Genomic DNA, 27,713 nt, shown 5'->3' on the forward strand with positions numbered 1-27,713 from the left:
AAATAAGTGAAATGGATGATCTTACTGCCAGTGGATGATAAGAATACTGAAATATGAAAAAGCGTCTGGATCAGCAAAATGACAAACTGGGGGGGGGGGGGTATGGGGCAGTCATGATAAACCCTTTGGAGACAAATTCCCTACAGATAAATGAAGGGAGTAAAAGAGAGAGGGAAAAGAGAAAGGAAAATATACCTCTGCTTATTTTAAGTGTATGTTTAAGAAAGAGCCTAGAGATTTATCACAAGAAGCATCACTTAACTTATTAATTTAATCCATATGTTAAATAGGCTACATTCTGTCTTTCTTTTTTTTTTTTGTGCATATTTTCTACCATCAAGAATTCCTCATGGATGGAAAATGGCCTTTTGCAGAGCTACAACTCTGTGCTTGATTCAATTTAATTAATACAGTCTTTGAAATTTATTTGCAGTTTAAGATTCAGCAGATGTCAATTCTGAGCCAGCGGCTTCAGTTTGAATATAATACATGAGTCAGTATTTATTTAGAGTATGCGGCACATTTCCTGGTGATTTACAGAACACGCTGTCAGTTGTGTGCATCTGATCTTGTAGATGAATTGTGATTATGATGATGCTTACAGTGTTTATCTGCCAGGATCATCACATCTGAGCAGTGGGAGCCTTTGTAGCTATATTTTTGGTATAAAAACAGTGGGACATATATTATATGACCATTTGATTCAAGACCTTAAATCAGTAGAAGCACATGTCTGTTCTTTTTATTTGGATTAAAAATAACTGCAACTATAGCTAAGCTACATATATAAGGCTGAGCTAGTATTTTATTGCTAAAAGAAAAGAGGCAGGGACTGATTATGAATATGATGTGGAAAATAGGATCAAAATGGAGTCTATCTTGTAAACTCCACCCTTGATAAACAGAATTCCACATCACGCTCCAACTCTGCAGTTAACTGAATCAATGCAATTCCACTTGTGCTGATCTTGCAGACTGGGGCCCTTCCCCCATCCTCCCTCTTTCTCACTCAGGCACACACACACACACACACACACACACACACACACACACACACACACACACACACACACACACACTCATCTCTCCATGCAGGTCTACCCATCTTAACACATTAGCAGCAGCAGCCATCACACAATCAAGAAGAAGCAGTGTATGAGACGTCAGGCCAATTTGTTTCCTGGTTGGAGCTACATCACATTAGCAAGGTGGCTATACCCTTGAGCTAAATCCAAGTTCACAAAGAGGGAGCCGACTGCCGGACAGAAGGGCAGCGATGTCAGCACTTTTCAGACGGCTGCTGACATGTATCCAGCAGACTGACATGTATGAAAAAAAGGCTGATAGTTTGAAATATGGTTTGGATGTTTCTTTTTGTGGGCTTATAATGACGTCTCCTGAGGCCAAGAAGAGAAGAGAGTGCACAGTTGGAAAATTAAACAAAAGTTCTTCAGTCAGAGGTCAGCACATCCAGTGAATCTGCCAGGTAAAATTAAAGGATTGGGTTTTATATCTGCTCTCATCAGGATCTCATGCCTGCAAAACAAATCTGATATGTGGCCTCCACGAATCAGAAGAAGAATGTGACTTGGACAGACCAGTCAATAGTTCAATTATCTGCTGTCTGTCTTGCTTAATTAAACATATAATTGACCATCCAAACACTAATGATAACCATCCCATTACCCATGAATTGAATGGATTTGACATAACCACCACTTGACCCCGCTGTAGAGTGACTGGCTGAGGTGCAGGGTCAGAGTGTATCCACTGTACACTGATGTGGCGCTCCTCACGATTGCATTCCCTGTCGCATGTCTTAGGATGTGGCTCTCAGTGCTGCCAAAAACAGTTGGAGGGGAAAAACGCAATTACTGCAAGATTATCATACTGCTTTCGTTTGACTTTTCTGACTGAATTCATGAATATATATGAATCCATCTTGCATCTCAATCTGAAATTCTCCCACCCCCCATCTTAGCCCCTCACATCTAGGTTTGGCTGGCATGATTTTCTTTGTTTCTTCAAAGTGTGTTCTTCAGGAAGATTAAAGTGCTACCCCAAAAAACCAAGACAGTAATTTAAAAAATGTAAAACACAAAAAAATCCCAGCTTGCACTTCTGAATTAAAAAAAAAAAAAAAAAAAATCCAAGTCAAATAAATTTCCAGAAATTAGATTGCTGTATTAATTAGGTGTTTTCCCCAAATATGTCTGTTGTCAGGTGGAAAACTTCAAGGTCTCTCCACAGATCATCTGTGGAAAAATCCCCCATTGTGTGATGCAGTATGGATGGTATTAGCAGCTGATCAACACTGCTAGTGTTCACCAAAATGATTGGAGTTACACCCAAAAAGTTCCATTTTTGTTCTCATCAGACGGAAGCTCTCTAAGTCCTTCAAATGTAAACCCCAACTAGATTAACATGCCTTTTTCTCAAAGTGGTTTCCATCCAGCCACACAGTTTAGGCAAAGTCCTGGTGGTTCCAGATTTCTAACCTTTTCAAAATTATTGAGGTCGCTATGCACCTGAGAAAACTTTAGGAATGTTTTATACCCAGTCAAGTACCTGATACATCTGAAAGGTAATTAAAGCAGATAGGATGCACCTGAATACAACTAGCTGCAGCAAAAGGTTCAAACATGTTTGTAGACAAGAGAGTTCAGTTTAATAATATTTGACAAATTTGCAAAAATGTGTTTTCATTTTGTCATTAAAGGTTATCAATCATCAACATGATAAAGTTGAAAAAGTGCCAGGATCTAAATACCTGCTGGTGCCACTGTATCAGCAACATTTGGACTTCACCACTACTCCCCTTAATAGTGCAATCTGACAGATCATTTAAAAGCTCTCTGAAACAGACAGATGGGTAATGGATTGCATGACAAATCAATGCTGCAATCAATAGAAGACATGCATCGATAAATGGATAGAGAGCTGCTGAAATAGACACCAGAGTTAATGTGGAACCTTGTAGAACATCACTGTGTGGAGCACACAGCAGAGAAGGCAAATATGAGCCACCCAGGCTGATACTGTGTCCTTTTGAATAATGTAGACAGCAGATTGACACTGATAAGCTAAACCTAAACTTAGGTGCTATAGTGTGGCTAGAGGAACTGCATTCTTAGGCCCATTTCTTCCCTACTGTAGTAAATTTACACAACTATAATCATACAACAGTCCTGGTCAGGAAGAAGCTGTGGTAAACTAAACTGATAACAGTATTAGGAGGAAGAAAATAACAAAGACAGATCTGTTGTTTCTCTGTCCTCACCAGGGACATGTGAGCAAACACTGGACCACATCAGGGACAGAAAGAGAAATAAACTGTTCATTATTTTGCAGCTTTTAGACTGTATGGTCAGCTAATGTGCTGTGCAAGGACACATGATGTTTTAGGGGAGTAGCTCACCACAAATGGTGAAGCTGTGTTGGTCACAGGTGGTGACCAGAGGCTGACTCATCGCTGAGGCTCCGGATGCTCTAGACTTGTGGTTTAAACGTCCAACAGTGTGAGGCATCCCACTCACTGATAACTGTGTTTAATACTAGCATCAGCTGTTGGGAAATAGGCATCACAGTAAACAACATAAAAACAATTCTAGATAGACCTCAGTTTGCACTCCTTGGACAAACAAGTGGCAAGACACTACAGCTGCTTCTCATAGGCCTGTGGCATAAATCTCTGGTGAATGGCTGGTTTAAGGCTGGGTGCTGAGGAGCAGCTGTACTCCGCTAAAAATAGCAACAAGGCTGCGCACCGGACAGCATGTTTGTAAAATCTGAACATGCAGTTTAGTACAGAGAGCCTATCAGCAATACCTTCCACCTGCATTAGCCCAACTGTGGTCGGGCATCAGCAGCACAGGAAGTGACTGACCTGTGCAATCTGAGCATAATCTGAACTGTCTGACTCATAGATTCTGACCACATAATTCAGACACACTTTATTTTCCACTGAGCTGAACATTCATTATCAGTGTGCCATGGCCAGAGGCAGAACACTCCCTCCTCAGTGCAGTGACAACAACCGCCCTGATGGAAAACAAAGCCAAGATGCCATAGTAAACATGAAATCATTATGACAGGCACACTTCAACAAAGTAGCACTCAGCACACCGAGCACATTTTATCTGTTTTCTGTTTCTGCTGTAAATTAGAGAACAGACGGAAATTCCAGCAACCAGCCCAGCTTGTTTAAGTTGATCATCAAAAGCGTGAGTGCACATACATGTGCTTTTGTGTGTGTATTTGGGTGCACACACCTGTTTGGGAGTAATGTAGGGTAAATGTAATTGCTAAACACAGACGCAGGCAGTGTTTAGAGATGCCAAATTGTGCCTCTGGGAGTCACTATAGCTTGCACTTTGACTAATGAAGGCCAAGTAATCAAGCTTCAAACTCATCAGCCATGTTTTCAGTAATTAAAAGGTTTATGTTCAGCATCGGGAGAGCTGTTTCACTCAGTCAGTGTCAGAAGCCAAGCTTCATCTCTGTTACTTCCAACATCCTCAACCAAAATTCTGACCATTTTTACACAGGTTCACTTGCTCTGGGTGATTGATTCATTTTATATGATAATAAAAATATGACCAGTGCATTGTGATACAACACACAGTCACATAAATGTACATGGTGATAGATATGAATCCAATAATCAATTGTATGGCGAGTGCTGTCTGTATCATCCTGATCTATTCTATCCTCTGGGACTCTGAGGTGGTGGGGAGGGGAAGGACGAGCTGTTAGTGTAAAATACTGTCATCGTATTATGCACACATCCTTCAAATCCCCATTTTTTCATATGCTAACAATTAAGAAATAAACATAAAATCCATACACAAACACAGATATAGTATATTGACTACATTACTACATTACAGTCCACATTTTCATCCCTTCGACATCCAGCATGTATACAACCTGCTGTGACAAATGATCACTATTGTTGTCCCTGGTCCCTACACAGCTCCAATTTAAAGGTTATTTTACCAGCTGAATATCTGGATTAGGATTTTAACACAATATTTGATAGAATGCAGTTTTATAGACACTGTAAGACAGATAACAGGATTCATCTATAACAAATCCATCAAAATTTTGAATTAAATTGTGATAAAATCAAAATCTTTGTGGCTTAAAAAGTGATATGGTGCTGTTTCATTCTAAGAAATACACCTTTGGCATTTCCAGATTTCCAACACTTCTCTGTGAGGGGAATAAAGCAGGACAAACTGGAAATAATGAACTAGTGAGCATGTCTTTTTTTAAGAGCAGGGCTCTCTCTGCTGGCTGAGTCCTGCTAGTGTTGCAGCTAATAGTCCACACTTCCCATGAGAAATCTAGTAAATGCCTAAAAAAAAATAAGAAATTTGTATCAAGAAAAAACATCTACAAAATACTTAAAAAATGAGTCATAAATATAGTTTTTAATTGTCATGTAAAGTGGAAGATACAAGCTCCTCTGTTTACCAGTGAGCTGAGCCTAATAGGTGCAGACTGTTGTGTTGTGGATCCCCCACTGCTTCCTTGATTACAGCCAGTGGTTGCTTTGCGGCAGCCAATTAAAATCAAATACCATTCTCTCACATATTACCACCATTGTATTTACGTGTAGATCAGTTCCCTTCAGCTGCACCATTTTACATAATGAATGCAGAGGCTTTTGATGTGTTTGCCTGGTAGGAGCTGCATGCTCTGTGGGTGGAGCTGCTGAAAGGCCTGCTGTTCTTACCTTATTGCCACACAATGGTGTAAATGGAAAATGCTATTATATAAAACATATAATTCTTGGTTTTAAATTAATTAAACTAATGTTGTGTTTTACTTTAATAATGTTATACTGTAACCTCACGGTTGAAAGTCCAATTAACCAGTCAGTTAATGAGTTGATACTGAGTGAGCCAGTTTTGTTTTTATTTACTAAATCAGTGATGGAAGAAGTAATCACTAAAGGTTCACACAAAATGTACTTAAAGTAAAAAAAGAAGAAAGGCTCCACTAGTGCATTAAACTGTGTTTTAATGTTGTACCTAATTAAAGTAGAGCTAAGTCTAACTACTTTACACACAACTTATGTAGGAAACATCATTTATGTATATCAAGCAAAGACATACTTATATATATATATATATATATATATATATATATATTGGCAGTATATTGGCAGAACAAACCCCTGCACGGTATGTACCACCGACAGATAGACGAAGTGGCTGATATCAAAAAGTCCTACCAGTGGCTGGAAAAAGCTGGACTGAAAGACTGCACAAAGGCACTAATCGTAGCAACACAAGAACAGGCCCTGAGCACAAGATCGATAGAGGCTGGGGCCTACCACACCAGGCAGGACCCCAGGTGCAGGCTGTGCAAAGATGCCCCTGAGACAATCCAGCACATAACAGCAGGTTGTAAGATGCTAGCAGGCAGGGCATACACGGAACGCCATAACCAAGTAGCTGACATAGTGTACAGGAACATCTGTGCCAAGTAAGGCCTGGAGGTCCAGAGGGCAAAATGGGACACACCTCCAAAGGTGGTGGATAATTAATATATATATAGAGCTTCTATCTATATATATATATATATATAACTCTATAAATTCACTGTATAGTAAAACCGTAAAAGTAGATCTGCTTTAAAACCTGAACCACAGCAAATGTATTTCTACATTTAACAAGCAGTGAGCCAGAAATCCCTGCAACTCATTAGTTAAGTGTAGTATTAAGTGGTTATTCATCTGTGTGCACAATCACTTGATCAGCCACTGATCCCATCATGTGCTAAAACCACATCCAGCAGGTCTCCTTCCTGTGTGAACAAAGCTACACTTATGCCTTCATTTGAAATAGTTGCACCTCAATAGTTAAATATAGTTAAACATTAATCACATAGAGGTCAGTGATTAATGCATTTATAACTCAATGCATTCTGAGCACACGCCTCACCAGAGCCAAGACATTGACGTCTTTTGATATTCACAGTGGGACCTTTGTGCTTAAGCATGCAATGTGTGCGCTGAAACACTGTTGAAGCCATGCTCAGCAGCAGTTCGTGCCCATATACAGCCAGGATTCATTTTATGTAAAGATTCAGAAGAGATTCAAGTAGGTTATGTTCACACAAATGCCAATCCTGTTTGACTGCTGCATAAAAAATATTTTTGGCTGTTGAACCGCAACTTGTTAAAAGGAATTTGGATGGAATATTAAAAAGTGTAATATAACTGCAAGGAATCAGCAGTTGTAAAATCCCATCTGTGTGTGTAAAGAAGCATTCATTCAGCACTCATCCTAATCTACACTTGTAATCTGTGACAGAGCTTCTCCTCCAAATTCACCCTGGACAGCAACTGTGATTGGCTACATAATCAGCAGAGGTGCCAGTATCGCAGATGCTGTCTCTAAACTAATTGCGTGAAGGCAGCACGGTGCATGAGGCGCAGGTGCTCATTCTCTTTGTGAAGTCACTTGGCATGTTTTGCTTTCTCATGCATCCTGGAACTTCTGAACAAATATTTTCTAAGATATTCTTCATGGGCGATTTGATTGAAATTTACACTACAACAAGGCCAAAATGAAACACAAAGGAAGTATAAGTGGGAAGTGTGATTAAAAACACACACACACACAAAAAAAAAAATTAGCATTCATCTAGCAAAATACCACTTTATTTATTAGTAAGGCACCATGAGAGCCAGCTGCTCTCTGGAATGATGTTCAGGTGCAGTTACAGCAGCCAAATGTGAGTTGAATAAACAATACAGCATTTCAATGCATATTCACCCATACTACAGCAGATATTTATCTAGTCTTATATGGAGCCAGAACAGTGACAGTTGAACTTGGGCAGTCAGTAAGAAGACGTGGAACTGCAAACAGAATCAGAACTGAAAAACAAAACAATGGCATTGAGAAAAGTATTAATACAGAAAATAACTACAATTACCTTCTCAGTTTTCTCAATGCCTGAAGTTATTTTTTTAAGTGACAATAATCTAAATTACAATCAAAGTCTGTTTTTTAGTGCCAAAGTTTTTTTGTTTTTTTTTCCAGTTTCTGATTTGTCAGTTTTGGTGTGCAGGGCAAGGCTCTGAGGGTCGGGGCCAAGGCACATGGTTACTACATGTTCTGCATATTATTGGCATATTAAGTAAGAAACAAACACCACAGCTCATGCCTCTCTGTGCAAACTATGCTGTAAACATCACCCTGTAGTTTCTACTAGTAAGAACGTTGTGGGTATTTTCATGAATCAGCTGTCACTGTTCTAGCTCCATAGCCCACAGCCTCCGCAAATAACATTCATTAAACTGACATGTCTTTGGTTAAAGTAAAGATTTCTGCAAGATGTTGATGGCAGTTACAATAAGGCATTACCATACCACAAGAATTGCTTTGACATGGGCAGGACACAGTATGAAGAGGACAAAAGTGGGCACTTCAGGAAAGAAGTCAAATAGAAAAAAGCTGGATTTCTACTACATAAGCCCAAACCATTTATTTGAAACAGAACCTCCACCAGAAACCGTGCAACAGTTCTTCCACTACCCTCATCCCTGAAGACAAACTAGTGTACACATCTGGCTCTTGGCCATGTGCCCATGCCTGCATTTTCAACAAGCAGTCTGGGGTTTTGTTCCCGCTCACAGTCTTTGTGTACCCTCTGCCTGTTGTTGCCGCCAAGCCCGTGAGTCATGTTAGTGACGTCCACTAGCTCTCGCCTCTGGGACAGGCTGGTCACAATGTGCTCCAGCTTGGAGCGAATGGTTGAGTAGTGGTACTGGCGCTCTTTGGAAAGCTTGTGGAAGCAGTCCTTCAAAGTCTCGTCTGAAGCCACCTGGGTGGATGAGATCTCTCTAGAAGACACAAAAGGCGGAGTGGTGGCCTGGTTCGGCCCTGTGCTCGTCAGTGTGATAATATCGGGGTACTGTGTGAGCTGAAGGTCAGTCTGGGCGTCACTGTCCTTCATCAACTGGCTGGTCTGAGTTGAGGCGTTGCAGGAGGCAGCAGCGGGGGCCACTGGCTCATTCTCTGCGAGCTGCTCTGCAGGGAAATGTCGTGTGGTGCCACTAGCCAGGATCTCCTCCTGCATTTTCTGCTGCTCTGCCCAGTCCTCGCCTAGAGTGGAGGCATCAGACGCTGGACTGATTTCAATACAATCTGCAGCAGAGAGTTGACACAGAGGCTGCACTGATAAGGTTTGTGGCTTGCGGCTGGGCGTGCTGGTCAGGCAAACTGGCTCTGCTGGCCTCTCTCTGGCCTGGTGAGGGGAGGAGGCGACTGAGTTTCTGATGAGGGGGTGCTCATAGATGACGCTGTTACGGACACTCGGAGGGCCCCGATTGTTTATAGGTAGAGATTGGGCGTACAAGATGCGGAACTCTTCGTCAAACTTCTCTGTTATTTGGCCAGAAAGTTCGATCAGGTTGCTGCTGTTCAGTTTCCCATCAGTCCAGTTGAACCTGCACACATCAGAGAGATTTAACAACAAACTGAAAGAAAGCAGCCATATCTGTTAACCCGGGAAGATGAACGTATTTCTGTACAGTCTGCGTTTCCGCCATGCTACATAATATCCAGCTAAAGCACAACGTATCCTGTTTGACCTTTAGGTAAAATTGTTAACAGGCTGTTACCTGTAGGAACCTGTAGCCACTCTGTTTCCATCAATCAGCATGAACCTCTCATGAACCTTCCCAGTAATCCGCGCTCCTGATCTCATGTAATAAGTTGTGCCAGTTATGGTTCGAACTCTCATGTGCTATAAGGATTAAATAAGAGAAACAGCAGGAGTGATGATTAAGTGTAAACTCACCCAGTGAGTTCAACTCACAGTGCCACACCCAGTTCTACCAAACTAACCACATACCCGAAGGTCATCCAGGCGTACGTTAACATTTCTGCACATCTTGAGGAAAGCGGGAGCGCACGATTGGTCCAGCAGGATGTAGACAGGGACTGTGCGCTGGGAAGAAGCCTCCTGAAGATCCTTGAAGATATCCGGGTCTGTCAGGGAGTCTGTAACTATGGCAATCACCTGCAGTGGAAAATTACAGAGGTAATATAATAGAATTCCTTTTAGAGCTGCAGCCGCGCGCTCCCGGATGTAGCACATGATTGTGTTTTCATTATTATCAAATGCAGAGTCTTATTCAAACAGAGCTGCAAATCTTTGTCAGCCACACTCGCTGTAATGTGCGTGCTGATGAGCTTACTATTGACTGTGGTCTGTTACCATGGCAATCAGCAGTAACGCTTGGTCAGCAAACAAATGACTTTTATACAAGAGACTAGTAGGTGCACTGTAGGGCTTGCCTCCATTTTCCTGATCTTAGTTTTGCTGTGAGATTTCTCTTTTTCGCAAAGAGGAATGGAATTTCTCATGCTGCGGTAAAGACTGTGTGTGGAGGATTAGACACGGATGTTTACATATCTCAGATTTATTGCTTCAAACTGGTGTTATCCACATGCAGCTTTGTCAGGAGCCCGCCCCACCCCTTTATCTGAATAATAGTGTGGGTGCTTATTTTTAGGAAAATGTGTAAAAGCAGAGATCTATTTCACAGAAATACAGGTCCATGCTGTTCCTGTGAGCTGACTAGTGACAGTGTATGCACACAGTGTGTTGTTACAGTCACAAAGTGTGTAGTGGGTGGTTTAAAGTTACACAAGGACAGACAATCTTACACTTAAACTTGGCAACCTGGTTTTGACTGTTTGTCAGCCAGAAACCGGCTGTATGTGCCACCATCTCTTCGCTGTAAACCAGAGGAGGAATTAAGAGTTTAAAGCTCTCTAATGAAAGTGGGAATGCAAACTGTCACGGAGGGGAGCAGAGCAAGTCGAGGCACATCTGGTACGCAGGCCCTACACGGGCCTGAGGTGCTGCTGGAGCCACAGACTCCCTTCATGGTAGATTTTTTTTTTTTTTTTCCCCCCCAAACCCAGAGGCTGCTCCGACAGCTCCCATCAGGAACATCACCATGAATATTAATGCTCCTCTTATTTGTTTTATTCTTTGTTTGCTGCTTTTTCAGACTGACCAGGTTAAATTCCAAAATCCCAAACTTGGCTTTTCCCCCAAAAATGACTATACATTTATACACACACACTCACACAAGTGTGTGTGCATAAATGTATACATACTTGTTCTGTGTGATAAAACATCAGTTTGAATTAAAACACTACCAAAAAGAAAATTTTGTTTTAGAATAAAACCAAGAAAACACATGCTCTCATTTCATCGCTAGTCCTTAGAGACTACAGGATCTAACTACAGGTATAAGATTATTACAATATGAAATACTGGGAATACAAGATTACATCTGGATATTACACAATGTGTGTCTTTGGGAATCTCAAAGAGAAAAATATTGTATCGGTTGCAGTATGGTGATTTAGAAAGATAATACAAGAGCAGTTATACAATATCATTATTATGTAAGACGTTTTTTCTTGGTGCATACCTCTCTTGCACTTTTAATCATGCGCCTCGCAGCCTCCTTGCAGCTGTAAATGCACTCCCCATAGCTGGGCTGGAAGTGCGCCACGGCCCGTGTGACTCCCCGGTAGGATCCCGCGGTGAAGGCGGGCCAGCCCATCTCCAGCATCGGCGGCTCCACGTCGGACACCTCGGGGAAATAGGTGACGGAGGAGCAGTCCACGGAGCTGCTGAGCGACTGCTCCAGCACCAGGTCCTCCCCGTGGAGGGACACGTACGGAGGAGGAACGGCGGCGCTCCTGATCCTCTGAATCTCATCGTCCGACAGAAAGTTCGGGATCCTTTCTTTACGCAGGAATTCCAGAAAGTCGTCGACTCCCCCAGACAGCAGTTCCTCCAGGGCCAGCCGGTGTCTTTCATTGTAGACCTCCTGCAAGTTCAGGTCGTCGGCCCTGGAGTGTTTTGGACCTAGCCTGAGAGGTGAGTCGTCCAGGCACTGCGACAGGGCCATTGTTGTGACCGTCGTTCCGTCTTGTTGTGGACCAGGTGGCACCGTGTCACGGCTGACAGGTAACGTTTTGACCTACCCGAAGACAAATTCGTATTTTGATGTTTCCCTCCGTCCCTGCCCACCGTGGATCCGTATTGGCTGTCGGATAGTCGCTAAACCAGATTGGCGTCTCCCGGCTCGCCGAGTCAGGCTGTCACTCTGACGAAAAGCCGGTCTCATTGGCTCATTTGGAAGCAAACAAGGCCCCTGCTCGTCCCTCTGCTCTGCCCTGATCCGGTTGCATCACAGATCTGAGGGATCAGCAAGAGCTCTCACTCTGACTGTTTCCCCTGGTATCACAGACGGAGTGATTCCAGGAGACCAGTCCCCAAATATAAAAACTGTGCTTATTAAAATATATATGAAAACATATATGTTTATACTACACGTTGTTACTTTCACTTTAGAAGAAGAAAAAAAAAATCTAGAAAATAATTTTCCCGATGTGCCCATTTGTGTGTCGTGTGTGTAGAAAGCTTGTGAAGCTGTTTGCAGTTATGAGGGGCAGGATTGTCTGTTTTATGGTGTGAAGCAATCAGCACATTTCCCACTAAATCTGAGCCGGTGGCCCGCAGTGTTTGACTGAGGCTGAAGCCGGTCGCTCATCAGTGGTTATGTTTGTGTACAGTACTAAAAGCTGCGTTGCATAATGATCGCGGTTGAGGTTTATATTGTCAAATGCTCCCATGCTTGGATAGATTACACTTAGGCTTAGTGAGCACAATGGACTGCAACGTCTAAATGTATCACAATAAGGCAGCACATATTTTGGAGACGAGTTATGGTAGTTTACTGAAGTAGTTACGTGATGGTCAACAGTTTATTATCTTAAAAATCAGCGGGCAAGGTGTGCAAACTTGGGGTAACCATAGCGACAGAAGCGACGTCCGCTGGATGCTGCGCCTTCATGGTTACCAGACCACAACTCACATCCAAAACGGATCCAACTGTGCGAGAAAATGACTGTCGAAAACTTTTTTTTTTTAATGGATTGTGGTTTAATCACAGTCCATCTAGGTGCATCACTCTAAGATGTCCTGTTATATTTTGGCTTCCTGTGTTCATACAGCGCTTTACAATATATCCAGCCTGCGTGAAGAGGGCAGACCTACTTACAGACCGTGCTGTCTGTCCCTGGGGCTACGGACAGAGATGGGAATGAAAGCCTGGTATTCCAGAGCACTGCATTTACAGTGCATTACATTTGCACCATAGTCCTGCAGAAAATAGACTAGAGCCTTAAAGAACCAATGTGATTTTTAATTTAGAATCAGGAGGAAAACGCTCTGTACATTCGTGTTCAACGTGAGTAACATTCTGTGTATAGGCCAATGGGTCAGAAAGGGCAGTTTTGCATCTCAGAGAAGAATAGCTCCTGTTAAATCATCCCCCCAGCACACCACAGAGTCTGCACCAATTCAAAAGAAGGCTCACACTTTATAACATAGTTTTAAATCCTATACTGCACTGAGTCTTTACAGACCAGACAGCTGTGCTCAGCATTGAGTCAGCATATAGGCCTTAGTGCACCAAATGTATTGCTGCAATCAAATATGAGTCAATTATCTAGCAGAGCAGAGAAGGCATTCATCTCTCTTCCACAGAACCACATTATGGGTTTTGTTTTATTATTGAGTGATTCCTCGTCCTGATAGATAATCTTTTCTTTTTTTTGACTGGATACAGCCACATACAGTCAACGTCCACAAATAACAATTACAGTGAGGATGAACTGGGAGGGAAGAGCAAATCCATGTTTCCTAGATACCAGAGGCCTGCATTTGCCCTATATTTTACAACAGGTAATGAGGATGTTATATTTATGTGGTATCTACTGGCCATATTCTCCTACCTGTTACACATTTACACGTAGCTCTAGTCTAGTCTACTTGTTTAAATCAGCTATATTACTAGTCTATAGTATTTCTAAGTAGGTATATTGTATTTCTAAGTAGATATATGTTTCCATAATACCCAATACCTTTAGACCGACCTTATCACAACTATTTTTTTTGCTAAGCTTACTAATAGTTTTGATCCTGTTACCTTATTTCTATAAGATCCCATTTTTTTTATCTTTGTCTCTGCGCTTCTCTCCGCGCGCCTTTACGCACACAATACCAGCAAGGTCATGGGGGTCACGGAAGTATAAACTATATTTTACACAAATAACTAGCATTAATTATTTGATTCAAGGAAATATGGCCTCTTGTTTCTAACTATAAAAAACAGAACATGAAGAGATTGGCTGCATTTACTGTGAACCTGCGTAAATTGGTCTATCACTGTTACGGGTGTGCGTAAAAGTCTATTTTAAGCCAGTAAACTAATAGGTCAGTGCTTTAAATGACTATTCCCATAACGATTAATATTCATAGTAGCCCTTTTTTTTTTTCTAAAGACGGCAGTCATCTATTGAAAAAAAAATATGTGGCCTAATTAAGGGAACCTTTTGGATGATGAAGCTCACTGAAACGACAGAACACTGCACTCACTGTCAAATCCCAAATAATTTACACAATACAATCCATCTGTTCAGCCTGCTCCGCGGAGCCATTCTAGTTATGTATAGCCCAATCTGTTAGAGCACAGCCTTACCCCTATAACGACATATCCAAATGTGCGCTGGGCTCTATATAAGTATCCCCCCCCCCCCCCCCCCCCCCACACACACACACACACATACACACACGAACACACATCCCCATCTCGTCCCCGCCCCTCTCCAAAATTTTAGATGAAAGGGCTTTTGGATTTTGGATGACGCTCCGAATCACGTGTTCATAGGAAATACACTCGCTATAATTTTTTTGGAGCTGCCTCGTCCTGCACCGCCGACCATAGTTGTTTTGCCGTCTCCATACAGTGTGGCTGAGGGGTGGAAAGGTAATGTAATGTAATGTACCTTGCCGTGGTCACTGACGGGTTCACGCCAGTTCAGCGGGTTCACTTGAGGAGAGCTCCCACCCCCTGCTCGCCTCCTCTTCTTCTCAAAGCGCAACGATCGGAGCTAATCCAATATTATTCATTTATATATTAATGTCGGAATCCATTTTTTCCCACCGACCGCTGAGGTAAGGACACATCTACTCTTCCAAAGCACGAATATCTGTCATGATTGGCGAGGTGCGATCTCCAAAGTTGTTTACTGAAATTATGTGTCGCTATTGAATATTGAATTTTCATCTGGTGCTGTAGTCAAGGCAGTTTACATGAAGTCGCCAATGTATAAAATGGCGACAGTAGGTGGAGGAGGGGGTGGAGGATTTTTGGGAATATTCATAAGGTTATATAGAGTACCAGATCGCCTTTGGCAAGTAGGCTCCGAGGCAGTGTGTTGCCCCAGAGCCTTGTGTATGGAGCGAAACGGGTTAACTCGTCAGTTTGTTACAGTTACAACAACGGGTCCTCCGTCTGGCTGAATTTGTGCTCCTTCTCGCGCTATACAGTGTGGCGTATCTGCTTATTTTATTGCACAACGCGCTGTGTTTCCCCACTGTGCCGTGGGAGCGCTTTTACTTGTGAAAGACTTTTGAACGCAGTACTATAGCAGCTTTATGGGCTGGTATAAGAAGCTCTGAGTCAATAGATGCGCGGACTGGATGCCAATTATCAATTTTAAGACTATTGATCGTTACAGATTCCTTCCTCTCGCCAGAGCAGAAATAAGGCCTATATCTCCATGCATAGAACTCTTTCTTTCATTTCCTCCTCTTCCTCCTACCAACATGTGCTGCTGTCCAACTCACACGCGCGCGCGCCCGCGCACGCACTAAGACATATACAGTTCAGTAAGAAGAGCTGCTCATTCCGGGAGCGCATAGATCTATTATCAGTGAAGCATTGTATTATAATCATCAGTTCCTGTAAGGTTGCATTTTCTATCTGTGCATAAATATTGACCCAGCTTTGAATGCCATGTGTCTCCCTCAGCTTTTAGGGGAGGGACCTCTGACTAATGTTGCCTCTGTGCATCATGTGTGGGTCCAGTGTCCATAACGCAAGAGACAACCCCGCATTATTCAAGCTTCCAGCTTGACAAGCATGAGTCACTGGTAATATTTGGAATGTATTTTAATTATTTAACCAGCTAAGCTTGTTACATTTAATGTAGGTCACGGAAATGACTCTGCAACATCTCTGCCATTGAGGTTTTCCTGGGAGAGTAGGTGTTTGGTCTGTGGAAGAGTGTCTCCAAGTGTGGAGCACAGTCCAGTCTCCAGTGGACATCTCTGCACTCTGATAGTTAATTTCCAGGCGTGTGCTATGACCACAGAAACAAAGGTAAATGAGCTCTCGTTATGCAGCTCCAGCGGACCGGGTTCAGCTTGGCCCGGTGAGTTCGGTGTGTGTGGAGGTTTTCACTCCAGCAGGACACTTACACTGGGGGAATGTCAATTCCCTTTGTGGATCCCTGGGAACGGGCTTCCATCTCCCTTCTCGGAACTGCTCTAATGAGGCCAGGCATATTGCCTTTCATCCCTCTCTCCCTGCAATTAGGCACAGCTCACAGTTTTCGTTATGGCCACAGCAGAGTGTTTGTATACACAGACACAATGTAGTGGGCCAAGAGTGCCCACTCCCCTCTGCAAACCAGCAGCTCTGCACATGCCACCCCTCATATACCTGGAATACTATACTTTTGAGGATTTGGTGTTCTGATTTCTAACAGCAGCCACTGTGGATGTAATGTTTGTGTGTGCCTCCCACAGCTCCAAACAAATGCCCTGCCAGAAAATACCAAGGAAGGTCATATGGTCATGATTTTCAGATTTAGCAGACATGGAGTGTATAACATTCCTTGGGTTGAGAGAAGAAAATGAACTATCTAATGCCAACCAGATCCATTTTTATACAAACAAGCATTCATGATAGCAGCATACCTCATGATCCACACAGAAAATTCTCCAAAAACCCAATGCTGAGTCCTATTTTTCCCAACAGAAAGAGTGACATTTTGTACAGGTTCACTTTCATTTGGGTCTTTCATCCTTTTTGGTATTGCTTTTGTCGTCGAACCAATGCCGTATCGAAGCCCGAGAGTGCTCAAAAGCCTCACTAAAACAGCATGTTTGCACAGTTCCAACCAAAAGAAATGCCTGTGCACTGTCGGGGGGAAAAAACCTTGGGGCTAGTTGGGAAAAAGCCCCTGCCACTTTCTCTGTCCCATGCAAGAAAGGTTTTGGTCAGCAGGAGCTGGCATTTGCCAGGCTTTGGCAGTTAAAAAAGGCTGTGATGTCAGCCATTTTAGGTTTGACGCTACAATGTGCGGTACGCCGCCATCTTTCTTCCTTTTCGTCTGAAGTTGCCAAATGAATGCCTGTAGTCTTGGCTACAGAACTGAAGATGTTATTCATCAAAAGTGATGTAAAAGGATGCATGACTCAGAGTTTTTTCTTTGCACACCAGAGTTTATTTGTCTGTCATTCATCTGGGCCACAGATAGAAGGGTTCAGAGAACAATGTAAGATTTCAACAGTGAGCACTCACCCTAACACAAAACAGGACCATGCAACAAAGATGCTCAGGCAGGGCAGGCAGAGTGCAGAAGGTCTGCACTGTACCACACCAGTCTCCAGGCCCCAGCCCTGATTTAGCGAGAAAATAACACTGACAGGAGGTCATTCCTAGCATTACGGCTGCCTTATTCCTTTCACAGACCAGTGCCAGAAACATAAGAACAGCGGAACCGGGGAGTTTTTTCTGTGTTGTTATAACCTCATTGAGAAGAAAAAGGTGAAGTTGTTGTTGCGGACCTCACCCAAAGTTATCTGAAAGAGACCTGAACCATGAATGGACTTTTCAAAGATGGCTGGCAGGGCATGTGGACTAAGTTTGTCCTGCACCATATGCAGTCCAAGGAATTCAGCGTGTATATGTGTTTGTGTGTGTTGAGGTTGGTGGGTGTGGGCAAATGACTCCGCTGTGTGTGTGGAGTGGTGGGCAAGGGGAAGAGAGGGGTTGCCATGGCGATGTTAACACATGAGTGGCACCACCGACCGGTCTCCCAGTGGACGAGGCTGCAGTTATGGAGGTAAAGGGGGGGGGCAGTGTGTGTATGTGTGTATGAGGAGAAGGAGAACGAGGACGAGATGGCTGGCAACACCTGCGTCTCAGACATTCAGACACTAATTCGCACACAAACACGCCCATATACAGGAAAAAAAAATAAGAACCCACAGCAGAGATGGAGACTACACACTAAAGCCAGTGTGTGTGTCTTCAGCTGGACGAAGACAGTGTGGACTCATGAGCTGTATTAGCACTGAGCTAATGACCCTGGTGACTCTGAATTGTTCTTCGGCACACGTAACACTGGAGCTTGATACTTATGCATGCTGGCAAGTGTACAGTGTCATTCACCCACAAAGATGTCCCCAAACTAAATCTGTCCACCCTTACTGTCAAAAAGAATCCCACATTCGTCCACACTGGCAGCATGATGGGCACATGAGACACCCATACACGCAGGAAACAGAACAATCGCAATTCGGCAGTCAGCCGTCTAAAGGCTCCCAGTGCTGGATCACGTTTCCCTTATAAATGAGGTGCCATTGTTCCCAATCTCTTCCCTGTGCAAGACAGTAATTGCTCTCTGTCTCAGGCTTATATATTTGGGTGTCCAGCTGATCCACTCACATGACGTTAATCTGTTTAATGGACATTTGGCAGAAAATGTTCCTGCTGAACAGATTTCTTTTTTTGATCATTCAAAATGCACCTGTCAGGAGTTCCCCCACTATGCCCCAAGCCCTACTGGATGACAGGTAGTTTTTTTTGGTGAATTTGGTGGGGGGGTGGGAAGGGTTGGAGCAGACTGTGAAGACAGTCGCAGATCACTGTCAAAGCAAATTACACACAAAACAAATACTGTCATAAGTGAAAGAATTATTTTTCTCCTTCCTGCAACTGTCGCATCAAGAGAGTCCTTGACAGTTCTTCAGTTCAAAGAGAAGGATTTTCAGAACGGTGCAGGTGCTAAATGTTGCAGAGGTGAGGAGGGAGTGTGTGAGGAGCTTGTGTGGAGATGTGTGCCTAAGAGGTGTCAGCGGGGAGGAATATTGAAACAGCACAGCCTGTCATCATCATCAGTCATCCTCTCACTTCACTCCCAAATGTCTGAGTTTTGTCTTCCTTTGTCCTTCTCCCTTCTCCAGCCTTCACATTCTCCTTCATGTGACAGGCAGCACAACAAAAACACCAGTCTCCGTTTGTTAATGTCAGCTGTAGGTGACCCAACAATCTGGGAGTGTCTGAATCAGTGAACTGTTTTGAATTAAATTTTAATGTCTAGCAGCCACTTTGCAGCCTCGCCTCCCTTTTCCGCTGGTAGCAGCTCGCTGTAGATTGGGCATGTTTTTCGTGTTGTAATGTTGTAATTACTGCAGCAGTTTATGAGGTGATGAAAGGGAGTACATGCTGCTTTCTTTCAATTGGTTTGCTGAAATGGGAGCAGTACACTAAGCTGTTCACCATTAAAAATATAGAAAATATAATTAAATATGAATTCTATGTAAATATAAAATTGTTACAGGACTGACAGTGTAAGAGCACATAGGGGGAGGCCCTCCTGTAAATCTTAAAACAGGCGGAACGTATAAACCCCGTCAGGGTATAAACCTAGCCTAATCCCATTTGTTTTGAAACGCTTGTTTTTGAAAAGTTGAATGGTTCAAGCTTGCCAGACAAGGCCCCTCCGCTTATGCTGCATGTGGGTGTTCAGAAAGCACGTCTGAGAGCCTCTGCCACTTTCCCTCACTTCAGATATGACTCCCCTGGTTCCACTGAGATGAAAAGTTTCCTCCCCCTATGCCACAGAGCCAGTGCCAGCGCGAGGACATACGACACACTGGGGACAGTGATCGTCTGAGCGTTGTCTACCTCGCCGGTGAAACACAAGGCCTGTCTTTTCAGAGGGAACCATTCAATGGCTCTCTGTCTGGGAAGCCCTTGTCTTGTGTCTGATCGCACGTTTCGCTCGCCAGATAAAGCAGCCCATTCTTTTGATAGGTGACCTGATTCTTTATGTAACCTTTCTCAACCTTTGGCTTGTCTTGGGTTTTCTCATGCAGGATGTGGAGTGTTTTTTCGGGGAGGGGAGCTTCTGTACTTGGCCAGCGTCTGACTCACAGACGGGCGTCTCCTCTGGGGGCTGCTACAGCAGTCACAGCCCACCGTCACAACCAGATCACCTTCTCCATCACTTTATACAGTGTGGTGTCTGTGGGACAAACAAAATTAACCCCTTCAGCACAGCTAAACTTAGTCAACACAGATTTTTTTTTTTTTTTTTTTTTTTTTTATAGATTCTTTCAAGTCCTATGACAGAGTGGCATCTCTCACACAGATGTTTTAGATGTGCATGGCTACATCCCTCTGTTGCATGAAAGCTGACTCCTAAATCCCTCATTCAGTGGAACAAACTCAATGAACACCGTGTCCTCACCAGGGGTTAATCGAGTGTGCCATCAGAGGATATCATGACCTCTTTGGCGGCAAAACATGCAGCACATGCCTGCGTCTGGATGCAGCAAACCGGGATTACTGCATAAGATGCTGGTGACCTAGTTTTGTTGTTGTTTGTTTGTTTTGTTTTAGTTTTTTTTTTGCTGTCAGAAGGCAACAGCGTTGAGTAGAAATGGAAAAAAGAGGTAGTTGTAGCGAGGACACCACAGTCTGTGCGGGATCAGCGTGTACTGCTTGGGCAGTCATTTGAGGACTTTAATTCTGGAACAGGTTTATCTTTTATTTACCATCAAGGGCAGCCGTGGTGAACCTGCACGTGGATGCAGTGAAACGAAAGTCTGTGAAAGTGCTTTTCACTGTGTTTATATGCGGTGTGACAAAAAAAAAAAAAAAACCTGTTGAAAGTATGTGAAATAGTTTTCTCTGGAACCAAAAAATTGTCATACCCGATGGTGAAGTATGCTGGAATACAACAGAATGCAGTTTTTGGGTGGAATGGCAGTTGAATTTGTGTAGCTGATGTCTTTTCCAAAGTGGTCGTGCGTGCGTGACAAGGTAAAGCCTGAGTAGAATGAATAGATGATGATTGGATGAGACTAGTTTTCAGCAGCATGTCACACATCAACGCTTCTGTAGTCTCAGAAAGAGAAGATGAGGCTCTGTGAGTGTGTGTGTGTGTGTCACAAGTTCATGCGGAGGGCAGAGTGCAGAGCTCCACTTTGATATTCCTTTCTCATCATTTATTTTATACAATGTGTTTTGTTCTACCCAGCGTTAAAATGACAATATTAAAACCAGCTGTGTCGCTAATGAAAAACTGGCTGTATTCATTGTCTTGTCTTACAGACTTTACTAAATATTTGCGGCTTTCTGTCCGACAAGCATGTTTTCAGTTTGTAATGTGAAGAAGAAAGAAGAGAAATGTTGAATGCTGCAGAGAAAATCCATATCCATCCGTATGACTGGAGCGTTACAGGAAGAGAAAGCCTGTAGATGTGGTTTGCTAATGGATTTGCACACCCAGTGATCTGTGTATTGTGTTTGTATGGATGCATGCGATTCCATGCTGCTTGTTGAACAAATGCAGGATGAGACGGTTTGAACCTAGAGCTGGTAAATGGCCTCACTGTTGTTTGCAGTAACCTTCTCAGACCTTGTGAGAATGCCTCAGGTTCTTAACAGTGCCAGTGTCAGCTGACTGCTGGGACGCACACACACACACACATCCATGGAAGTCACTCGATTGCCCCTCTTGACACTGTATTATGCTGGGAAGACACAGTAATTCTCTCCATCACATACTGGACAGACAACAAAGCACCTGCTCCAAAAGACCCAGACAGCTTCGTTGTCACAAACCGCTCCTGCCACAAGCTATAAAACTGTACAACGCTTTCACCTCTGTGACAGATAACACACCGGACTCTGTATCAGAATCATTTGCTCAATACAACTACGAAGATATTAACACTTTGTATAGGTTTCTTGGTTTCTTATATACTTAATTTCTTAGATATTTTTTTTAATTATGTATATTTTGCACACTTTTCTATGTAGATTTTTAGTGTATGTGAAGCAGTCTGTGTTCACACATACTTTTAAATACTTTGTAAATACCTTGCTGCTGCAACAAAAGATTTTCCCAGTTGGGATTAATGAAGTACATGTATCTATCTATCTATCTATCTGTCATGTACACTGTAAAACATGGCTCACATCCAAGTGTGGCAGTAAAATGCTAACTCTGACCAGCAGTCATTTAACCTTCATATTGCTGCTTTACAGTATAAAACCAAAGAGGAAAAGGACAGTCCAACCCAGTTAATGGAAAAAAAAAAGCATTTAAAGCATTAAATTAAAAATATCATCCTCTTCCCCCTCTAAAAATACTCATAATTTACACCAATATTACAGACACAAGAGATGGGAATGAAATATTTCTGCACAAACCTGTGTGCATATTTTTGCGTATTTGAGGTTGCTGCAGACAGTGTGACCCAGCTGTTATTATTAGGCACATCCGACACCATTCATTTGGAGAGGTGAAGTGCATCCCTTCCAATAGGTGTAAGGGCGGTCTGTGTACGATATTTATTTAGTGATATTAACCGTTTCCTGCAGGGAGGCAGGTCACATCTGGCAATAAAGCTCCTAACACGCATTCAAACCCATCACATTTACTCTAACATAGTATTTACTTCTGCTCTAAACTTAGTGCTCCTTACATGTTTTGTTAATATCACGAAGCATTGCTAAAAATAACTCTGTGGAAACATGCCATCAGTAATTAGAAGAGCCAAAACTATGGCAGCAATGAAGGAAAACAACAAACATTGCAGAGATTAGACTGTCATTTCTGGCTCTGTCTGATTATTACGCTCTTTTTTATAAATTCATAAAAAGTGGCAGCTAGACAGACAGTCTGTAAATCCTAGTAAATAACCAGAACACTGACAGGCTGCATTGATTGAAGGAGTGTGCATGTGTGTGCGTGTGCCTATGTGTGTGTGTGCATGAATTATTTTTTATTATTGAAAAGGCTTTTTCTTTGTAGATTTCCTTGATATATTTTATGCTAAATATTTTCAGTCAAATGTAATTTCCCAATCTGAATAATAATCGTGATGCCCTTTTTTCAAATAGTATCTAATGAGAGAGATCCATTTTATTGCTTTCTGTACAGTAATTTAATGTATTCTTCTTTTTTTTTTTTTAGTATAAATCATACGGTTTCTTTAAAAAGAAACCCCATGGACTATTTTACTTCGATGCTGTAATTGCTGAGAAATACCACCCACACTTATCACACTGTATTTCTACCTACACTTACTACTCTGTGTGCGGTTATTAACTTACACTGCACTCTTCTTACTAGATTATGTCATAGATCTATATTTCATTTTCCTTCATTTTAAAACATTAGCCATATATACATACTATCCATTTACATACATTTTGCATGATATTAAGGTTGAATTATTAGATTCCTTCTTTTTATATACCATTCTGTTTCCTCTCTGCTCGTACTGTCATTTCTTTTTCTGTAATTACTAAATTAAATATAATATAGGCTGGAAAAGTTCAATTTTTTTACTTTTTCCTCACAGGTTTTCTTGGAGCTGTTAAACTTGTCCATGTGACAGGAGTGCTAAAGTGGCAGGAGGCATGAAGCAACACTGTGAGATCATAGTGGCTGGTCCATGACACTAACCTACATTCAGTCCTCTCCACTATCCACCCACCCTCTGTTCTCATCATACTGGACAACCAATCACTCACTACCCCATATACACAAAGCTGCGCAATGGCCAGCAAGAGGAAATCCACTGTACCCTGTATGATACCATCCAAATCCAAACATGTGCGTGAGGAAATCATACTGGGCTCACTACCAGAGCTCCTACCAACAATCCCAGAAGATAGCATACTCAGCATCTCTGGAGAAGAGTCTGGTCATTTCTCTCACAGCTCCTCCAAATCCGAAAGTGGCAGTGAGATGCAGAAGGGAGGTACATACAGCTGTCCAACTTGCCGTTTCGAATCCAGAGATCTAAATTACTTTTTGGATCACATGCACAACTGCCACTTAGACTTCAGGGCCCAGCCCACTTTTTACTGCCTGAACTGTGGGGTGTCAGTCGTCCGCTTTGAGGCTCTGGCTCTGCATAATGCCAATGCCCACCCGAAGATTATGGAGGGCTTGGTCACCGCCTCCCTAACTGTCAACAAAAGAGATGGAGTTACTACTGTAGAACAAAGCCTGTTCACGGCCAGTGGAGAAGACCACAGACAAACTGGAATCTCTGTCACCAAAACACCAATTGCAAAGATGATGAAAGCCAAAGGGGAGCACAAAAAGATAGTGGTTTCTCACACTGTTGAGGTACGGAAGATAGACACTGGAAAGGATGTAGAACCCAGCATGCTGACAAATGTGCCTGAACTCCAAAACGGGGCTCTCAGTGTTTCTGGTGCCCCAGCTATGCCGAGGACCACTGTCACTCATGTGATTACGACGACAGTGTCCAACCCAGTCTTTCACCAGCACACTCCCTCCCTTTACTCTCCCCCTTCCTCTGATTCCAGTAAAGACCTTCCAAAGGTGATGATCCCACTCAGCAGCATCCCCACCTACGATGCCGCCATGGACACCAGCAGCTTTCTCAAGACGTCTTTTGGTAAGTTCCCCTACCCGACCAAAGCCGAACTCTGCTACCTAACGGTGGTCTCAGAGTTCCCCGAAGAGCAAATCAAACTGTGGTTTACTGCCCAAAGACTCAAGCAGGGCATAAGCTGGTCTCCTGAAGAGATCGAAGAGGCCAGGAGGAAGATGTTCAACACTGTGTTCCAGGGTGGAGCACCTCAAAAGCAACATGCTTCACAGCGGCACGTCAATCACATTGTAACTCACCACACTGTCACTGCCCATCCAGGCTCAAAAGGACCAAACTTTCAGATGGCCAAAGTTCCCTATGGCAGTCTAAAAACCAGGCCTGTTGGAGTCATAGCCACACAGGCCAGCATGTCCAGTAATCCCCATATCACGAGGGTCTCATACTCTACTCCAGTTGTCCCCCCAAAGTTTCCATCCGTTGTCAGAACAACACAGGTACTGACCAAGAACACTCAGCCCACTGTGGAGCCAGACAAGAGCAATGGACTCAGCCTGGACATGGCTGGAAGCAGTGGTTGTGTCAGTAGCACCAGCAGCAGTCGAAGCAGCAGTAGCAGCAGTAGTTGCAGTAGTAGCAGCAGCATCAGCAGCTATTCCAGCAGTAGTAATGGTGGTGAGACTGTCACCAGGAAACCAGTTCATAACAGCAGCCCAACCAACAGCATCAACAGCACCGTCGCTTGCTCTACCAACATTAGCAATAATGATGAGCACTGTGTTGCTGATGCCAACGGCAAACCAAATCTCAAAAACAGTTTACACATCGGATTGGAAGGTTCAAACAATGCCAAGAATCAAGTGATCATCGATAACACCAGCAAATCCAACATCACCTGTAACAATCATAGCAGCACCACCACTAGTCCACAAGAGCAGACCCACAGTGCAAACCAAGAAGACGAACGCAACAACTACATCCACAAGGCCAACAACAGCAGTATTAGCAGTGAATGCCCCAGTACTACCTGTAATGACAGTGTCCCTACCCTGAACCATGCCAGCAAATCCCCAACCGAAAGCACCAGCACCACTGTCATTACAAAAAGCACCCCATCCATTGCAGATGAGAGCAAATGCAACAGTGACTTTCCCATAAAAGGCATGTCAATCTTAAAACAGCTCATTAAAGAGGAGGACCCATTTGCCGGGGACAGAGGCTGCCCAGAGCTGAAAGTTAACCCCATCAAAATCAACTTTAAGAGGCTGAAGATGAATGAACCAGAGACTGCATCTGAGATTGTACAACAGGAGAACAAGTCTGAGATAGCCGAGGTGTCTGCTTGTCAGCCGTCTTTTTCACCTCCTTGGGGCAACAAGACTCCGCAGCAGCTGCACATCCTCCGGCAGGTTTTCTCCAACACCCGCTGGCCCAGCAGTCAGCAGTACGAGGAGCTAAGTGTTCAGACCGGCCTTCCCAAGTCAGAGGTGGTTCGCTGGTTCAGTGACAGCCGCTACAGCCACAAGAACGGGCAGCTGAAATGGCTGGAGACCTATCAGCGACCACCCGCAGAGTCAGAAGAAGCGAGGGGCCATGGAGATGCTGAAGCAGAGTCACCAAAAGACCCTCCTGTGGCCAAAAAAAAACTTTCTGAGGAAGACATGAACCAGCACCTTGAAGGAGAACCAGGAAAGAATTTAGGGCAGCGGGTTGTGTGGCAGGATTCATACTCACCGCTGCTGGGTCTGATGGGGTCCGAGGGAAGCACAGAGCGAGGCAAGGTCGAGGAGTCAGCACAGCAAGGAGTCCTGCAGGATCCCTGGTCAGAGAGAGCCGAAGACCACCAGGAGCCAGTGGCCGGCCAGTCACTCATTGAACAACAGACTGATGCCAATCAGGCCAGGTACTGCAATCATAGTGCTTGAACTACAAGGTACGATAGATGTTACTGAACTAAGGCACACTTCTTGTTCACAGCGCCTGTGATATTTTACAAGCTTGACGCTGTTTATCAATCAAGAAAACAAAAACTATGTAAGCCAGGTGGAGTGATGACAGCATGACAGGTTGTTATTTGTAGTGGCTGCTGTGTGATGTACAGTAAAAAAGGAGGCCGTGTGTACACATACACATGCTGAGCAGCTTATTCAGGCAATCAAAGGTCTGTGTTTAAGGAGCTATTTTTAGATAAGTAGAAGTCTGGGCTGTTGAATTATAGAAAGAGCATGCAAATATATGTGAATAAATCATGACAATTGTCTTTGTGAGGTGGATTTTAGAGAGGCGAGTTAAACACAGGCATCTTTTTACCAAGGCCCTTCCCAAAATGTAGCTCACTTACACAACAGCAATATAATGCAACAGCAACTTCAATCATTTTCTTACAATTTGTGCATGTTGTGTGTGTGCTGCTGATAGGGATCGCCTGAGGATGGAGCTGTTGGAGGTGTGATGAAGCAGACCAAGTCTCGCCAGAGGAACATGATGTTTTAGAAGCTGGCTTGCTACCCTGGCCGTGGTCAAAAAAAAAAAAAAAAAAAAAAAAAAAAATCGAGTGTTCATAATGACAGCAGATGTGATTGTAGCTGGACCGTTGGACTCTGACTGTAACTGTGAATACCCCCCACCCTTCCTCCTCTGCCTCCTTCTCCTGCTCCTCCTCCTCCTCTTCCATCTGATATCACTTCCTGCCATCGTCAAAAGAAAGAACTTCTCACCTTTGAGTCCTGTGATGTTTAAGCCTTTCATGCTTCTTTGTGGTTGTGTGGGGAGGGTGCACAATGAGGTCAGTACGAGGGATCAAAGAAAAGAAAGAGAAAAGACGCACACTGACTGGAAAACTGACTTGAATGAGCAACGATAGGATAGGGCTGAGAGAAATTGTGTGGGTCAGAGGGAGAAAATATATCTATATATGTATATATATATATATATATATAGATATATGTGATTGAAACTGCACTATAAAATAGGGTTTGTACTGACTGGACAAACAAAAGATGTGTCAAGGAAATGTTATTGTTGGCTTTGTGATATTTTTTACTTTTTTTAGCAACCAGTACTTCAGCACTGCCTTGAATTTTACTTTTTCCGTTATTTGGTTTTTCAATTCTATTTACTCTTCTATAGTCACTGTA

At 43.2% G+C, this 27,713-nt stretch overlaps 2 protein-coding genes across 4 annotated transcripts; one reads left to right on the plus strand and one right to left on the minus strand.

Annotated features, from left to right (window-relative positions):
* Nucleotides 1–7,700: 7,700 nt before the first annotated feature.
* Nucleotides 7,701–12,932, minus strand: fam83d (family with sequence similarity 83 member D). Its single transcript, XM_026306149.2, has 4 exons — nucleotides 11,474–12,932; nucleotides 9,877–10,044; nucleotides 9,644–9,768; nucleotides 7,701–9,469 (listed from the first exon to the last, which is right to left on the minus strand). The coding sequence occupies exons 1-4, from the start codon at nucleotides 11,957–11,959 to the stop codon at nucleotides 8,575–8,577; spliced, it is 1,674 nt and encodes a 557-aa protein (XP_026161934.1). The 5' UTR covers nucleotides 11,960–12,932; the 3' UTR covers nucleotides 7,701–8,574.
* Nucleotides 9,929–27,143, plus strand: zhx3a (zinc fingers and homeoboxes 3a). 3 transcript variants are annotated; one of them, XM_026306147.2, is made up of 3 exons: nucleotides 9,929–10,065; nucleotides 23,572–26,479; nucleotides 26,995–27,141. In XM_026306147.2, the coding sequence occupies exons 2-3, from the start codon at nucleotides 23,769–23,771 to the stop codon at nucleotides 27,026–27,028; spliced, it is 2,745 nt and encodes a 914-aa protein (XP_026161932.1). In that variant the 5' UTR covers nucleotides 9,929–10,065; nucleotides 23,572–23,768; the 3' UTR covers nucleotides 27,029–27,141. The 3 variants fall into 3 exon arrangements, with proteins under 3 accessions (XP_026161932.1, XP_026161931.1, XP_026161933.1); XM_026306146.2 differs by lacking the exon at nucleotides 9,929–10,065 and adding an exon at nucleotides 14,742–15,072 and having other exon boundaries at nucleotides 26,995–27,143; XM_026306148.2 differs by lacking the exon at nucleotides 9,929–10,065 and adding an exon at nucleotides 14,766–14,884 and having other exon boundaries at nucleotides 26,995–27,143.
* The last annotated feature ends 570 nt before the right edge of the window (nucleotides 27,144–27,713 follow it).

This window comes from Mastacembelus armatus, chromosome 5, assembly GCF_900324485.2.
Source record: "Mastacembelus armatus chromosome 5, fMasArm1.2, whole genome shotgun sequence".
Lineage (NCBI taxonomy): Eukaryota > Metazoa > Chordata > Actinopteri > Synbranchiformes > Mastacembelidae > Mastacembelus > Mastacembelus armatus.